Source organism: Rhinatrema bivittatum, chromosome 14, assembly GCF_901001135.1.
Source record: "Rhinatrema bivittatum chromosome 14, aRhiBiv1.1, whole genome shotgun sequence".
NCBI lineage: Eukaryota > Metazoa > Chordata > Amphibia > Gymnophiona > Rhinatrematidae > Rhinatrema > Rhinatrema bivittatum.
This window is the reverse complement of record NC_042628.1, coordinates 2,124,477-2,141,487: the sequence shown is the minus strand read 5'-3', so window position 1 is coordinate 2,141,487 and position 17,011 is coordinate 2,124,477. Positions and strand designations below refer to the sequence as shown.

Below are 17,011 nucleotides of genomic sequence, written 5' to 3'. Positions count from 1 at the left end.
AAGTTTGTTTTTCATTTACAGGTTAATGAAATTCTTGGGGATGATCCGGAAGTGAAAGAGAAAGTTTTCACAGTTTTGAAGCAGTTTGCAGCAGAAAGGAAGGTGGAGTGCCTGGCCTACACTCTTCCCATGATTCTCACCAGGGAATCACAGCACCAGCTCATAGACAGCATCAGGTATGTATCCTCTGGTGGTATGTGCAGCCTTCCAAACTCCCCTCCTTAGGCCCTTGGGTATTTATCCTCCAAGCTGCTGTCCTGGAGGGTTGTCCAGCCTTCTAAACTCACATCCTTAGGCCCTTGGGTCCTATCCTCCAAGCTGCTGTCCTGGAGGGTTGTCCAGCCTTCTAAACTCCCATCCTTAGGCCCTTGGGTATTTATCCTCCAAGCTGCTGTCCTGGAGGGTTGTCCAGCCTTCTAAACTCACATCCTTAGGCCCTTGGGTACCTATCCTCCAAGCTGCTGTCCAGGAGGGTTGTCCAGCCTTCTAAACTCCCATCCTTAGGCCCTTGGGTATTTATCCTCCAAGCTGCTGTCCTGGAGGGTTGTCCAGCCTTCTAAACTCACATCCTTAGGCCCTTGGGTATTTATCCTTCAAGCTGCTGTCCTGGAGGGTTGTCCAGCCTTCTAAACTCACATCCTTAGGCCCTTGGGTATTTATCCTTCAAGCTGCTGTCCTGGAGGGTTGTCCAGCCTTCTAAACTCCCATCCTTAGGCCCTTGGGTATTTATCCTCCAAGCTGCTGTCCTGGAGGGTTGTCCAGCCTTCTAAACTCACATCCTTAGGCCCCTTGGGTATTTATCCTCCAAGCTGCTGTCCTGGAGGGTTGTCCAGCCTTCTAAACTCACATCCTTAGGCCCTTGGGTATTTATCCTTCAAGCTGCTGTCCTGGAGGGTTGTCCAGCCTTCTAAACTCACATCCTTAGGCCCTTGGGTACCTATCCTCCAAGCTGCTGTCCTGGAGGGTTGTCCAGCCTTCTAAACTCACATCCTTAGGCCCTTGGGTACCTATCCTCCAAGCTGCTGTCCTGGAGGGTTGTCCAGCCTTCTAAACTCACATCCTTAGGCCCTTGGGTACCTATCCTCCAAGCTGCTGTCCTGGAGGGTTGTCCAGCCTTCTAAACTCCCATCCTTAGGCCCTTGGGTACCTATCCTCCAAGCTGCTGTCCTGGAGGGTTGTCCAGCCTTCTAAACTCACATCCTTAGGCCCTTGGGTATTTATCCTCCAAGCTGCTGTCCTGGAGGGTTGTCCAGCCTTCTAAACTCACAACCTTAGGCCCTTGGGTATTTATCCTCCAAGCTGCTGTCCTGGAGGGTTGTCCAGCCTTCTAAACTCACAATCCTTAGGCCCTTGGGTACCTATCCTCCAAGCTGCTGTCCTGGAGGGTTGTCCAGCCTTCTAAACTCACATCCTTAGGCCCTTGGGTATTTATCCTCCAAGCTGCTGTCCTGGAGGGTTGTCCATCCTTCTAAACTCACATCCTTAGGCCCTTGGGTATTTATCCTCCAAGCTGCTGTCCTGGAGGGTTGTCCATCCTTCTAAACTCACATCCTTAGGCCCTTGGGTACCTATTCTCCAAGCTGCTGTCCAGGAGGGTTGTCCATCCTTCTAAACTCACATCCTTAGGCCCTTGGGTATTTATCCTCCAAGCTGCTGTCCTGGAGGGTTGTCCAGCCTTCTAAACTCACATCCTTAGGCCCTTGGGTACCTATCCTCCAAGCTGCTGTCCTGGAGGGTTGTCCAGCCTTCTAAACTCACATCCTTAGGCCCTTGGGTATTTATCCTCCAAGCTGCTGTCCTGGAGGGTTGTCCAGCCTTCTAAACTCACATCCTTAGGCCCTTGGGTACCTATCCTCCAAGCTGCTGTCCTGGAGGGTTGTCCAGCCTTCTAAACTCCCATCCTTAGGCCCTTGGGTACCTATCCTCCAAGCTGCTGTCCTGGAGGGTTGTCCAGCCTTCTAAACTCACATCCTTAGGCCCTTGGGTACCTATCCTCCAAGCTGCTGTCCTGGAGGGTTGTCCAGCCTTCTAAACTCACATCCTTAGGCCCTTGGGTATTTATCCTCCAAGCTGCTGTCCTGGAGGGTTGTCCAACCTTCTAAACTCCCATCCTTAGGCCCTTGGGTATTTATCCTCCAAGCTGCTGTCCTGGAGGGTTGTCCAACCTTCTAAACTCCCATCCTTAGGCCCTTGGGTATTTATCCTCCAAGCTGCTGTCCAGGAGGGTTGTCCATCCTTCTAAACTCACATCCTTAGGTCCTTGGGTATTTATCCTCCAAGCTGCTGTCCTGGAGGGTTGTCCATCCTTCTAAACTCCCATCCTTAGGCCCTTGGGTACCTATCCTCCAAGCTGCTGTCCTGGAGGGTTGTCCAGCCTTCTAAACTCACATCCTTAGGCCCTTGGGTCCTATCCTCCAAGCTGCTGTCCTGGAGGGTTGTCCATCCTTCTAAACTCCCATCCTTAGGCCCTTGGGTATTTATCCTCCAAGCTGCTGTCCTGGAGGGTTGTCCATCCTTCTAAACTCACATCCTTAGGCCCTTGGGTACCTATCCTCCAAGCTGCTGTCCTGGAGGGTTGTCCAGCCTTCTAAACTCACATCCTTAGGCCCTTGGGTCCTATCCTCCAAGCTGCTGTCCTGGAGGGTTGTCCATCCTTCTAAACTCCCATCCTTAGGCCCTTGGGTATTTATCCTCCAAGCTGCTGTCCTGGAGGGTTGTCCAGCCTTCTAAACTCACATCCTTAGGCCCTTGGGTATTTATCCTCCAAGCTGCTGTCCTGGAGGGTTGTCCAGCCTTCTAAACTCACATCCTTAGGCCCTTGGGTCCTATCCTCCAAGCTGCTGTCCTGGAGGGTTGTCCATCCTTCTAAACTACCATCCTTAGGCCCTTGGGTATTTATCCTCCAAGTTGCTGTCCTGGAGGGTTGTCCAGCCTTCTAAACTCACTCCTTAGGCCCTTGGGTATTTATCCTCCAAGCTGCTGTCCTGGAGGGTTGTCCAGCCTTCTAAACTCACATCCTTAGGCCCTTGGGTCCTATCCTCCAAGCTGCTGTCCTGGAGGGTTGTCCATCCTTCTAAACTACCATCCTTAGGCCCTTGGGTATTTATCCTCCAAGCTGCTGTCCTACAATGCTAAGAGAGTGGGGCCTACAAACTCCTGAAGGGCCGAGTACCCCAAAGTGCTGGGGCCCTGCTGAGTCCTCATCTAATTGCAGGGCCTGTGGTTTTAGAAGGTGGGAGGCCTCTGCTGCAGGAGCCGTTTAGAAAGCAGCAGTCACTTTCAGAAATGGCATAAACAAGAGAAAGAGAGAGAGAACCTGATGGCAGATTTTTTCTGGCCAATTTCTTTCACTAATCTTTACTTTCTCCTTCTCTTCTTTAGAAAAATAAATATGCTTTTATTGACACATTATGTCAGACCTATGAAAGGGCTAAATTCACACAAACTTGTAGCTTGTGAGCAGTTGCAGGTCAGCTGAAGGGGTTACTGCTCTCAGAGAGCCGTGTCCATCTGGCACTGTTATCCAAGGGGACAGATAGACACACGCATGCACACACAGAAGTCACCATAGCAACCAGCTTAGTTTAAAGGGTGTCTAGATCCACCACTTGCCAACAAATTACCCAGCATATAGAAATCCTTTCTGCAGGGAAATATAAGGAGTCTTCTGGATTCAGGACGTACTGATTGGTTTTGGCAAACTGCCTATTCATCTGGTAATGTAGCAAGAGACTTGTCTATTGAGGACATATAGTGGGAAATCAGACTGTAATTCTGGTGCAAAAGGAGCAGTCTGTGAAGGACACTGCAATAGCCTGGACACCAAAAGTCATCATCACCATTTGCCCCGGGTTAGGCACAGTGCCAGCTCCATCTTCAGTGCAGATCATCATCGCTCCATCTTTTCCTAGGTCTGCCTGGATCTTTTTTTTCCCATTGGTCAATATTAATGAGCGTTTTTCAGGAACCTTCCATGCTCCTTTCTTTCTACATAATGAGGTCCCTTTTCAAAATGTTTGGTTAACATCAGGAGTTACCTGGACAAATCTTTGGTTCAAAAAATCCTCTACCTTTTGCCTTCCCTCCTATCCCACATTCTGGGTAAATCATTACCCACAAGAAACGTAGCAGCTTGGGCACCTTGTGGGGACAAGGCCTAACTCCTGCTGCATATTCTGCACAATCCAGATAAACTTCTTTCAGTAAATCTAGTCATGCCAGAGGATTATCCTAAATTTATCCAGGTGACCCTGACTTTATCTGGGTATATTCAGTGGAACGAGTAACTGGTTAGGATCTGTGAGTATCTGAGTAAAGTTATCCGGGTGACCCTGACTTTATCTGGGTATATTCAGTGGAACGAGTAACTGGTTAGGATCTGTGAGTATCTGAGTAAAGTTATCCGGGTGACTTTGACTTTATCTGGGTATATTCAGTGGAACGAGTAACTGGTTAGGATCTGTGAGTATCTGAGTAAAGTTATCCAGGTGACTTTGACTTTATCTGGGTATATTCAGTGGAACGAGTAACTGGTTAGGATCCGTGAGTATCTGAGTAAAGTTATCCGGGTGACTTTGACTTTATCTGGGTATATTCAGTGGAACGAGTAACTGGTTAGGATCTGTGAGTATCTGAGTAAAGTTATCCAGGTGACTTTGACTTTATCTGGGTATATTCAGTGGAACGAGTAACTGGTTAGGATCGTGAGTATCTGAGTAAAGTTATCCAGGTGACTTTGACTTTATCTGGGTATATTCAGTGGAACGAGTAACTGGTTAGGATCCGTGAGTATCTGAGTAAAGTTATCCGGGTGACTTTGACTTTATCTGGGTATATTCAGTAGAACAAGTAACTGGTTAGGATCCGAGAGTATTTGAGTAAAGTTATCCGGGTGACTTTGATTTTATCTGGGTATATTCATTGGAATGAGTAACTGGTTAGGATCTGTGAGTATCTGAGTAAAGTTATCCGGGTGACTTTGACTTTATCTGGGTATATTCAGTGGAAAGAGTAACTGGTTAGGATCCGTGAGTATCTGAGTAAAGTTATCCGGGTGACTTTGACTTTATCTGGGTATATTCAGTGGAAAGAGTAACTGGTTAGGATCCGTGAGTATCTGAGTAAAGTTATCCGGGTGACCCTGACTTTATCTGGGTATATTCAGTGGAAAGAGTAACTGGTTAGGATCCGTGAGTATCTGAGTAAAGTTATCCGGGTGACTTTGACTTTATCTGGGTATATTCAGTGGAAAGAGTAACTGGTTAGGATCCGTGAGTATCTGAGTAAAGTTAACCGGGTGACCCTGACTTTATCTGGATATATTCAGTGGAATGAGTAACTGGTTAGGATCTGTGAGTATCTGAGTAAAGTTATCCGGGTGACCCTGACTTTATCTGGGTATTTTCAGTGGAATGAGTAACTGGTTAGGATCTGTGAGTATCTGAGTAAAGTTATCCGGGTGACCTTGACTTTATCTGGATATATTCAGTGGAATGAGTAACTGGTTAGGATCTGAGTAAAGTTATCCAGGTGACTTTGACTTTATCTGGGTATTTTCAGTGGAATGAGTAACTGGTTAGGATCTGTGAGTATCTGAGTAAAGTTATCCAGGTGACTTTGACTTTATCTGGGTATATTCAGTGGAAAGAGTAACTGGTTAGGATCCATGAGTAAAGTTATCCGGGTGACTCTCCGGCTCCCCAGCTCACTCATTGTCTCCATTGTTCTTTAGGATTTTTTATTTTCTCAATGGCTGAACAGATAGTTATCTCTTTTCTTTCTTAATTACATCATTTAACCTGAATTCTGCTGACATCTTTAGGATGCAGATCTCAGATTTCAGATTCATAGAGAAGTGTTGGGCCCTCTGTGAACTTGTAAAATGGAGGTTCTGTTTCTCTTCTGGATTTCTTCTTTGATGAATTTTGTAGGTAGAGGAGATAATGTTTCAAAACTCATCATAAATTCACCCTGCCTGTCCATAGTGAGGAAGGAGTTCGCTCAGGGTCGGGGTGCAGGTTCCAGGTTTCTGCACTGGACAGCTGACCCAGATGTCAGAGCATTTTCTTCCTTTCTCCTCACACCAGCAGGACTGAGAACGTTTTCTTCACAGAAAGTGAAATGGAATTTATCCGCTCATCTGACAGAGTAATAACCAGAGAAGGCGGCGAGTGAGCAGAGTGGATGGGCCAGTTCCTCCTCATCTGCTGCTCGTTTGCTGTTTTACTTTGAAAAGGTCCGAAGATTAGTAACAGAATATTATGGGGGTCATTAAGTTTGTCCCCAAACCAGACGTATTTATATTAAGGACAGAACCTCAGCCTGTCCTGTGTACAGACCTGTGTACAGACCTGTGTACAGACCTAGGAGTATCCACAGTCCCCAGGCTGCTCTGTGCTCACAGACCTAGGGGACTGGAGATTTTGAGCTCTGCTTGATTTCAGTATAGCACTGACGCTATACAGAGGTTCAGGAAGGCAGAGAGACGGTACTAGCTTCCTTTCCTCTTATAGAGAGCTCTTTGCCCTAGATTGGTGCTGATTATTCCAGATTCTCCCACCCCCATTCTGCAGGATTCAGACTTTTCCAGTGTTTGTATCTTTTTTTTTTTTTTTTTTGCATTGCTGTCACAGTCCTGAATTTAAGTCAGGACTAATCTCCATGGATGAGTCGTCCCCTCATTTTTTCAGCTCTTTGATCCCTGCACACAGCCGTCTGCCTGGGGCTGGGCAGGCAGAAGCATGAGCTGCTTTGGGTAAGTGACCTCGGGCCAGGCCCTCTCTCGGAGGGAGCCAGCACAGCTTTGTGAGGAGAGGAAACGCTCTTTGATTCCCTGTTCCGGAGCTAGGGATTTGGTTTTGCTTGAGTTGCTGAGTTTGGGTTACCCTTACGCAGCTTGGCGTGTCCTAGCCCAGGGTTTAGTCCTTACGGGATGTTAAAGAGACCCCTGACTGCATGGCCATGCCCTTAGTGCAGCGCCAGTATTAAATGATTTAGGAAATGTTTGACTTTTTGCAGTTGGCTCTTTCCTGTGAATTTCTGTGTAATCCGTGACTTTTGTTCTTCTCCTCTTCGGGCTCCCTGTGGGACAAAGGAGAGAGGACCACGAGAGGTGGGACACAGGAAGGGCAAAGGGCAGGTGCTGGGATACTGTGATACAGGGCAAGAAGGTGTGTGGAGAGGGCTCTGCACTCCTCTGAGGGGTTTTGCATTGGATTGGGACACAGGACAGGCTGCTGGGAGCTCTGTACTGGGACACAGGACAGGCTGCTGGGAGCTCTGTACTGGGACATAGGACAGGCTGCTGGGAGGCTCTGTACTGGGACACAGGACAGGCTGCTGGGAGCTCTGTACTGGGACACAGGACAGGCTGCTGGGAGCTCTGTACTGGGACACAGGACAGGCTGCTGGGAGGTCTGTACTGGGACACAGGACAGGCTGCTGGGAGGTCTGTACTGGGACACAGGACAGGCTGCTGGGAGCTCTGTACTGGGACACAGGACAGGCTGCTGGGAGCTCTGTACTGGGACACAGGACAGGCTGCTGGGAGCTCTGTACTGGGACACAGGACAGGCTGCTGGGAGCTCTGTACTGGGACACAGGACAGGCTGCTGGGAGGTCTGCATTGTACTGGGACACAGGACAGGCTGCTGGGAGCTCTGTACTGGGACATAGGACAGGCTGCTGGGAGGTCTGCATTGTACTGGGACACAGGACAGGCTGCTGGGAGCTCTGTACTGGGACACAGGACAGGCTGCTGGGAGCTCTGTACTGGGACACAGGACAGGCTGCTGGGAGGTCTGTACTGGGACACAGGACAGGCTGCTGGGAGGTCTGCATTGTACTGGGACACAGGACAGGCTGCTGGGAGGTCTGTACTGGGACACAGGACAGGGTGCTGGGAGCTCTGTACTGGGACACAGGACAGGCTGCTGGGAGCTCTGTACTGGGACACAGGACAGGCTGCTGGGAGCTCTGTACTGGGACACAGGACAGGCTGCTGGAAGGTCTGTACTGGGACACAGGACAGGCTGCTGGGAGCTCTGTACTGGGACATAGGACAGGCTGCTGGGAGGTCTGTACTGGGACACAGGACAGGGTGCTGGGAGCTCTGTACTGGGACACAGGACAGGCTGCTGGGAGCTCTGTACTGGGACACAGGACAGGCTGCTGGGAGCTCTGTACTGGGACACAGGACAGGCTGCTGGGAGCTCTGTACTGGGACACAGGACAGGCTGCTGGGAGGTCTGTACTGGGACACAGGACAGGGTGCTGGGAGCTCTGTACTGGGCTGGGACACAGGACAGGCTGCTGGGAGCTCTGTACTGGGACACAGGACAGGCTGCTGGGAGGTCTGTACTGGGACACAGGACAGGCTGCTGGGAGCTCTGTACTGGGCTGGGACACAGGACAGGTGCTGGGAGGTCTGCATTTCCTATGCTGTGCACCTCAGTTATTTGTACTGAAGATGGTGGCACCACTTTACGGCACCAGGTTCACAAGGGCTGTGTAGGAGTTTGGATTTCTAGCTGTATTCTTTACACAGGAATAGTAACATTGCTCATTTTAACTAAATATTTCCTGCAGCTGTACTGTCTGATGTTGTCAAGAAGTGCACAGTTTCATTTTTAGGAGATTCCTGCACAGTAGCAGTGCTGTAGTGTGCAGTGGGAGCACTATTATGTGTGCACTATTATGTGTGCAGTGGAAACTGAAAATGAGCTACAGCGAGTGTGCCCCAGGAGCAGTGACAGGGAGTGTGCTGTGGAAGCACTGATAGTGAGTGTGATTTGGGAGCAGTGACAGGGAGTGTGCTGTGGAAGCACTGATAGTGAGTGTGATTTGGGAGCAGTGACAGCGAGCGTGCTGTGGAAGCACTGATAGTGAGTGTGATTTGGGAGCACTGATAGTGAGTGTGCTGTGGAAGCACTGATAGTGAGTGTGATTTGGGAGCAGTGACAGGGAGTGTGCTGTGGAAGCACTGATAGTGAGTGTGATTTGGGAGCAGTGACAGGGAGTGTGCTGTGGAAGCACTGATAGTGAGTGTGATTTGGGAGCAGTGACAGGGAGTGTGCTGTGGAAGCACTGATAGTGAGTGTGATTTGGGAGCAGTGAGTGTAGCAGTGACAGCGAGTGTTCTGTGGAAGCACTGATAGTGAGTGTGATTTGGGAGCAGTGACAGCGAGTGTTCTGTGGAAGCACTGATAGTGAGTGTGATTTGGGAGCAGTGAGTGTAGCAGTGACAGCGAGTGTTCTGTGGAAGCACTGATAGTGAGTGTGATTTGGGAGCAGTGACAGGGAGTGTGCTGTGGAAGCACTGATAATGAGTGTGATTTGGGAGCAGTGACAGCGAGTGTTCTGTGGAAGCACTGATAGTGAGTCTGATTTGGGAGCAGTGAGTGTAGCAGTGACAGCGAGTGTGCTGTGGAAGCACTAATAGTGAGTGTGATTTGGGAGCAGTGACAGGGAGTGTGCTGTGGAAGCACTGATAGTGAGTGTGATTTGGGAGCAGTGAGTGTAGCAGTGACAGCGAGTGTGCTGTGGAAGCACTGATAGTGAGTGTGATTTGGGAGCAGTGAGTGTAGCAGTGACAGTGAGTGTGCTGTGGAAGCACTGATAGTGAGTGTGATTTGGGAGCAGTGAGTGTAGCAGTGACAGTGACTGTGCTGTGGAAGCAGTGAAGGCAAGTGTGCAGCACTGACAGAAGTGTGGTGAAGGACCATTGATATTGAGTGTGTTGCAGGAGCAGTGAATGTGCAGCAGTGACAGATTGATTTGGGAACAGTAAATGTGAAGCGGTGACAGTGGGTGTGCTGTGGGAGCAGTCACAGGGGAGTGTGGTAATAACATATAGGCCAATACAGTACAGTGCGCTCCGACGGAGTGCACTGTTAACCTGCCCCTGGATGCGCGTTTTCCCTTACCCCTTATTCAGTAAGGGGCGGGAAACGCGCGTCCAACCCGCGGCACCTAATAGGGCCCTCAACATGCAAATGCATGTTGAGGGCCCTATTAGGTATGCGCTCGGGATACAGAAAGTAAAATGTTACCGGCAACCCATGCAAAGCATGCCGGCGGCAGCGATGTGGTCAAGCTTTGAAAGAGCTAATAAGAAACGCGTTCAATGAGCTGGAGTCCATGCATCCATTTCTCAGGCAATACCAAACATACCCCCCGGTATTTGCTCACTAAATCCCAACTTCTGAGACTAGCATTGAGCCAGAACTGTGTGGCTGGATCTGAGGGGTGGAAACATAGTTTTAGTATTCTGTTATTTCTGGCTAATTTCTTGAGACTGTAGATTATCTGCTGGAAGGAGTTTCTGCTGCTGCAGCCACAGATGGAGGAAAGTTCAGTTGTCAGATTGACTAGGGGGCTTGACAAGCAGGTTTTAAAATTTCCGCTGGAAATACATTAGCTGGATTGCTCAATGCAATAAGGTTAACTCTACATTTTGGTGCATAAGTAGATGACTCATCACTGGGGCAAGAGAAGTGATATCACCTCTGTAGCCTTGAGCTCTGTGTTCAGATCTGGAGCCTGAGCCTTCCTAAGGACAGCCAGGGGATTAAAGCGCTAAAGAGAAGGCTTAAGAACTCAAAATGTGCTCACAAGAGGAAGAAAAGGGAAGGGGATATAAGAGAAATATCTGACAGGCTTCCCTATGTTACAGGAAGGTGGAAATTCAAGAACATGAGGAAGGTTCAGATGAAATCTGAGAAAGTCACATTTCCCTAAGAGGGTGATAGGTGCCAGGGGGATGCACGGGTTCACCTGCTGGGGAGAGTGCACAATTTAACTTCCAGTTGTATGCACATTTCTTGTGCACAAACTTTACTGCCGAAGCAGTGAGGAGTTTTGCATAGAAAAAATGTGCGCACAGTAATGTGGGTTTTGGTTTGTATCCTTGATGTAAATTTAATGGTAAGGATTGGAAGGCATTAGCCATTTCACCCGAATGCAGACAGATGCACTGGCTTACCTCCTCGTTTGTTAATGCTGGAAGCTTAACTCCTAGTCTGAGGCGGAGTAAAGTTGCCAGGGTTAATGTTGGTCTGTGGGCAGATGCTGCAGTTTTGGTGCCGTGACCTGTACTCAGGATTTATGTACAGGAAACAGAGTTTATGTGCATAGATCATATTTTTATGCCGGCTAAACGTGTCTTCTGCGCACATTTCACAGTCAGCGCGCTTTTTCAAACTCCCAGTGCATTAGCTTACTGCATCGGGAGTAAACATGTTTCAGTATGAGCCTGAATTTCAGGGCAGTTTTAACCCTCGCTTCTGTCACGGAGCCTAGAATTGTGCTTGCCCTGATATTAGTTAGCAAGACCCTGTTTCTGTAATTGGAAGGTGGAGTCCAATTCCCTTTCTGTTTTCAGGAGCTGGTAGGAGTCAGCCTTCTGTCTCTGAGTCTGTCTGTGGAGGTGGGAGTGTGGGAGTGCTGACAGTGCCTGTGACAGAAGGAGCCCCAATGCACCCAGCTCATGCCTCAGCAGCGGGGGCTGGGTGCTTCGTTCACAGCTGCGGGAAGTGTTTGCGGTGGGGGCGGATATTATCCCCCCAGGCTTGCAGTGGGGGAGAGGTGCAGGATGCACTGCTTCACAGAAGATCCCCAGCTGGTGCTCCTTTTATACAGTTTTTCTTCCTGAAAGGAATCTTCTCTATTTATCACTTTGATTCTGTGCTGCTGAATGGGTCCCTGGATGCTCAGTGGTCGCTGGGGCTCAGAGATTGTGGCTCAGTGGGGGTTCTGGTTTGTGGCTCAGTAATCAGTGAGTGGGGCATTGTGGGTAGTGGTCGGGGTTGTGGCTCAGTGTTGAGGGGAGGGCTTCTCTCACTGGAGCTCCCATCATGTTTGCCAGGATCTTCATCCCCAAGAAGCACCGGCAGCGCTTTGATGAGGTCCTGTCCCAGAGCCTGGTCAGTAAGGTCTGCAGGACGAGGAGTCAGCCCAGCAAGCAGCTGCGCAGAAGCCGCAGCGAGGACCACCATGAGCGGCTGCTGCTGGCCAGCAGAGCCAGCTCAGTGCCCCAGTGCCCCGAGGAGGCGGGCAAGGGGCTGAGGAAGACCTGCTCCCTGCTAACGAGCAGCAGTGCTTCGGGCAGAGCTCGCAGGTAAGTCCATACCTGTCCCCTGCCCCGCCTCTGGCCAGCTGTGCTTAGTGCTTCCGTGCCAACAGCTTGCATCTGGCAGCCATTCTGCCTCCCCTGCCTTGCACAGCTTAACAGGTGCCCTGCACCCACCCCTAACCCTAGGTTTGATTTGCAGATCCAACAATTTCAACTTAGCTCTGCCCCCACTTACTGTGGGTGACATTAGGAAGATCATTTTACCACCCTGCATGTGAGTTCTAATCCTGGCTCTGCCCCCGACTTACTGTGTGTGACTTTAGGAAGATCATTTTACCACCCTGCGTGTGAGTTCTAATCCTGGCTCTGCCCCGATTACTGTGGGTGACATTAGGAAGATCATTTTACCACCCTGCGTGTGAGTTCTAATCCTGGCTCTGCCCCCCACTTACTGTATGTGACTTTAGGAAGATCATTTTACCACCCTGCATGTGAGTTCTAATCCTGGCTCTGCCCCACTTACTGTGTGTGACTTTAGGAAGATCATTTTACCACCTTGCATGTGAGTTCTAATCCTGGCTCTGCCCCCCACTTACTGTGGGTGACATTAGGAAGATCATTTTACCACCCTGCATGTGAGTTCTAATCCTGGCTCTGCCCCGATTACTGTGTGTGACTTTAGGAAGATCATTTTACCACCCAGCATGTGAGTTCTAATCCTGGCTCTGCCCCCACTTACTGTGTGTGACTTTAGGAAGATCATTTTACCACCCTGCATGTGAGTTCTAATCCTGGCTCTGCCCCCACTTACTGTGTGTGACTTTAGGAAGATCTTTTTACCATCCTGCATGTGAGTTCTAATCCTGGCTCTGCCCCGATTACTGTGTGTGACTTTAGGAAGATCATTTTACCACCCTGCATGTGAGTTCTAATCCTGGCTCTGCCCCCACTTACTGTGCATGACTTTAGGAAGATCATTTTACCACCCTGCGTGTGAGTTCTAATCCTGGCTCTGCCCCCACTTACTGTGTGTGACTTTAGGAAGATCATTTTACCACCCTGCGTGTGAGTTCTAATCCTGGCTCTGCCCCCACTTACTGTGTGTGACTTTAGGAAGATCATTTTACCACCCTGCGTGTGAGTTCTAATCCTGGCTCTGCCCCGATTACTGTGTGTGACTTTAGGAAGATCATTTTACCACCCTGCATGTGAGTTCTAATCCTGGCTCTGCCCCGATTACTGTGTGTGACTTTAGGAAGATCATTTTACCACCCTGTGTGTGAGTTCTAATCCTGGCTCTGCCCCCACTTACTGTGTGTGACTTTAGGAAGATCATTTTACCACCCTGCATGTGAGTTCTAATCCTGGCTCTGCCCCGATTACTGTGTGTGACTTTAGCCAGATCATTTTACCACCCTGCATGTGAGTTCTAATCCTGGCTCTGCCCCCACTTACTGTGTGTGACTTTAGGAAGATCATTTTACCACCCTGCATGTGAGTTCTAATCCTGGCTCTGCCCCGATTACTGTGTGTGACTTTAGGAAGATCATTTTACCACCCTGCATGTGAGTTCTAATCCTGGCTCTGCCCCCACTTACTGTGTGTGACTTTAGGAAGATCATTTTACCACCCTGCATGTGAGTTCTAATCCTGGCTCTGCCCCGATTACTGTGTGTGACATTAGGAAGATCATTTTACCACCCTGCATGTGAGTTCTAATCCTGGCTCTGCCCCGATTACTGTGTGTGACTTTAGGAAGATCATTTTACCACCCTGCATGTGAGTTCTAATCCTGGCTCTGCCCCCACTTACTGTGTGTGACTTTAGGAAGATCATTTTACCACCCTGCATGTGAGTTCTAATCCTGGCTCTGCCCCGATTACTGTGTGTGACTTTAGGAAGATCATTTTACCACCCTGCATGTGAGTTCTAATCCTGGCTCTGCCCCCACTTACTGTGTGTGACTTTAGGAAGATCATTTTACCATCCTGTGTGTGAGTTCTAATCCTGGCTCTGCCCCGATTACTGTGTGTGACTTTAGGAAGATCATTTTACCACCCTGCATGTGAGTTCTAATCCTGGCTCTGCCCCCACTTACTGTGTGTGACATTAGGAAGATCATTTTACCACCCTGCGTGTGAGTTCTAATCCTGGCTCTGCCCCGATTACTGTGCGTGACTTTAGGAAGATCATTTTACCACCCTGCGTGTGAGTTCTAATCCTGGCTCTGCCCCCACTTACTGTGCGTGACTTTAGGAAGATCATTTTACCACCCTGCGTGTGAGTTCTAATCCTGGCTCTGCCCCCACTTACTGTGCGTGACTTTAGGAAGATCATTTTACCACCCTGCGTGTGAGTTCTAATCCTGGCTCTGCCCCCACTTACTGTGTGTGACTTTAGGAAGATCATTTTACCATCCTGTGTGTGAGTTCTAATCCTGGCTCTGCCCCCGACTTACTGTGTGTGACATTAGGAAGATCATTTTACCACCCTGCATGTGAGTTCTAATCCTGGCTCTGCCCCGATTACTGTGTGTGACATTAGGAAGATCATTTTACCACCCTGCATGTGAGTTCTAATCCTGGCTCTGCCCCCACTTACTGTGCGTGACTTTAGGAAGATCATTTTACCACCCTGCATGTGAGTTCTAATCCTGGCTCTGCCCCGATTACTGTGCGTGACATTAGGAAGATCATTTTACCACCCTGCGTGTGAGTTCTAATCCTGGCTCTGCCCCCACTTACTGTGCGTGACTTTAGGAAGATCATTTTACCACCCTGCATGTGAGTTCTAATCCTGGCTCTGCCCCCACTTACTGTGCGTGACTTTAGGAAGATCATTTTACCATCCTGTGTGTGAGTTCTAATCCTGGCTCTGCCCCGATTACTGTGTGTGACATTAGGCAGATCATTTTACCACCCTGCGTGTGAGTTCTAATCCTGGCTCTGCCCCCACTTACTGTGCGTGACTTTAGGAAAATCATTTTACCATCCTGTGTGTGAGTTCTAATCCTGGCTCTGCCCCTGACTTACTGTGTGTGACTTTAGGAAGATCATTTTACCACCCTGTGTGTGAGTTCTAATCCTGGCTCTGCCCCTGACTTACTGTGTGTGACATTAGGAAGATCATTTTACCACCCTGCATGTGAGTTCTAATCCTGGCTTTGCCCCCCACCTACTGTGTGTGACTTTAGAAAGATCATTTTACCACCCTGCATGTGAGTTCTAATCCTGGCTCTGCCCCGACTTACTGTGTGTGACTTTGGGCAGATCTTTTTACCACCCTGCATGTGAGTTCTAATCCTGGCTCTGCCTCCAACTTATTGTGTGTGTCTTTGGACAAGTCTCTTTATCTCTCTATGTCTGAGTTCTAGTCCACGCTCTGCCCTGACTTACTGTTTATGACCTCAGACAGATCTCTTTACCTCCCTGTGTCTAAAGTCTAATTCCAGCTCTACCTCTGATTTACTGACTTTTGTATGAGTTCTAATCCCATCTCTGCCACTTACTTTCTGTGGGGCTGATGCAATAGCATGCACTCAGGCTAGTGCACAGGTTAGCCTGTGATTGGATGCTTGTTTTGGACGTGCTAGGCTAACACCTGATGCAAAAAGGGGATTAGTGCATTCAAATATGTTCGTAGGTAATAGCACTCATGACATGTAAATGCCATGTAGATGAAAATATTCGCTATTGCTCCCAACATGCGAGTTTTTACACGTAAGAATTAACGTCAGCCCCGGAGCTGGCGTTGTCTTGACATTGTCAGGGGCTAAAAAAAAAAAAGCAAAAATTACTACTTTGCTCTGGAAGCAGCATGAAAAGAAAAGATCTTGCCGGCGGTCAGGTTAGGGAAAAGGATGCTCAGTTTACGAGTGGCTATGCGAGGGTTAGGAAAACAGAAACTCATTAATTGAGCATCCATTCTCCTAACCCACACACAGCCTCATCTCCTGGGGGCCCAATGCCTTGAACATGCCAGGGACGCACAATGTATCCCTAGTGCGTCCTTTTTACTGCTGCACCTCATTTGCCTATTGCATCGGCCCGTGTGTGTGACCAAGGGTAGATTTCTTTATCTCCCTATGCCTATTCCCATCTCTGTTTCTTAGTTACTGGGCATAAATTTGGGAAAATCTCTTTCCCTGCCTGTTTTTCAGTTCTGCTCCTGTCTCTGCCACTGATTCTCTGTAACTTTGGAGGAGTCATTTTGCCTCCTTCTGCACAGTTGTGATTAAGTGGGTGTGAGATAAGAGGGGGAGGTAGAATGCCGAATTCTCACAGTGAAGATTCAAGTTCTAGTGAGCAGATTCCCGAGGTAGAACAGAGACAATCACTGCCTGTGTAATCAGGACGCAGCACTTTATCAGATGAGAAGCATTTTTTTTGTATGAAAAAACAATGAGAAAATAAGCAGGGAGACTGTAAAAGTGATACAGAGGCTGGTGACAGAATTATTGAACCATAAGACAGTCCTCAGGTGCATGTTAACCTACCAAAATAAAGTCAGTTAAAAGTGGACTGGCCCAGTGGCTGAGGGCTGCGCACTGCCATGTGGAAGGTCCCTGCTTCAATCCCTGAGTTGGATGTTCCACATCCTAGGTTCATTGGGGCTGGAGATGCCTCAGCGGTAGCATTCACTGCCCCTGGGGCACTGGGAAGGGTCTCATGGTCATTGCTTAAGGGTGACACCTGATGGCCAGATTCAGGGCCAGGACTGCAGCTCAGTGAATGATAGAGGAGCTATAATCATCCTGCATACAGCACTGCCGAGGCACCTCGTTCCTGCAGACAGCACTGCCGAGGCACCTCGTTCCTGCCCCGCAGTACCTGGGAATGGAAGCTCAGTGAATGACAGAGGAGCTACACTCATCCTGCATACAGCACTGCCAAGGCACCTCGTTCCTGCAGACAGCACTGCCGAGGCACCTCGTTCCTGCCC

General features: G+C 49.1%; 1 protein-coding gene across 4 annotated transcripts in view; it reads left to right on the top strand.

Annotated features, from left to right (window-relative positions):
• Positions 1-17,011, top strand: part of GRID2IP (Grid2 interacting protein) — an 80,330-nt gene that overhangs the window by 3,012 nt on the left and 60,307 nt on the right. For 3 of the 4 annotated variants that reach the window (XM_029576244.1, XM_029576246.1, XM_029576243.1), the window contains exons 2-3: positions 22-176; positions 11,864-12,115. In XM_029576244.1, coding sequence (XP_029432104.1) covers positions 22-176; positions 11,864-12,115 — 407 coding nt within the window. The remainder of the gene's footprint in view (positions 1-21; positions 177-11,863; positions 12,116-17,011) is intronic. The other variant, XM_029576245.1, reaches the window with a different exon arrangement.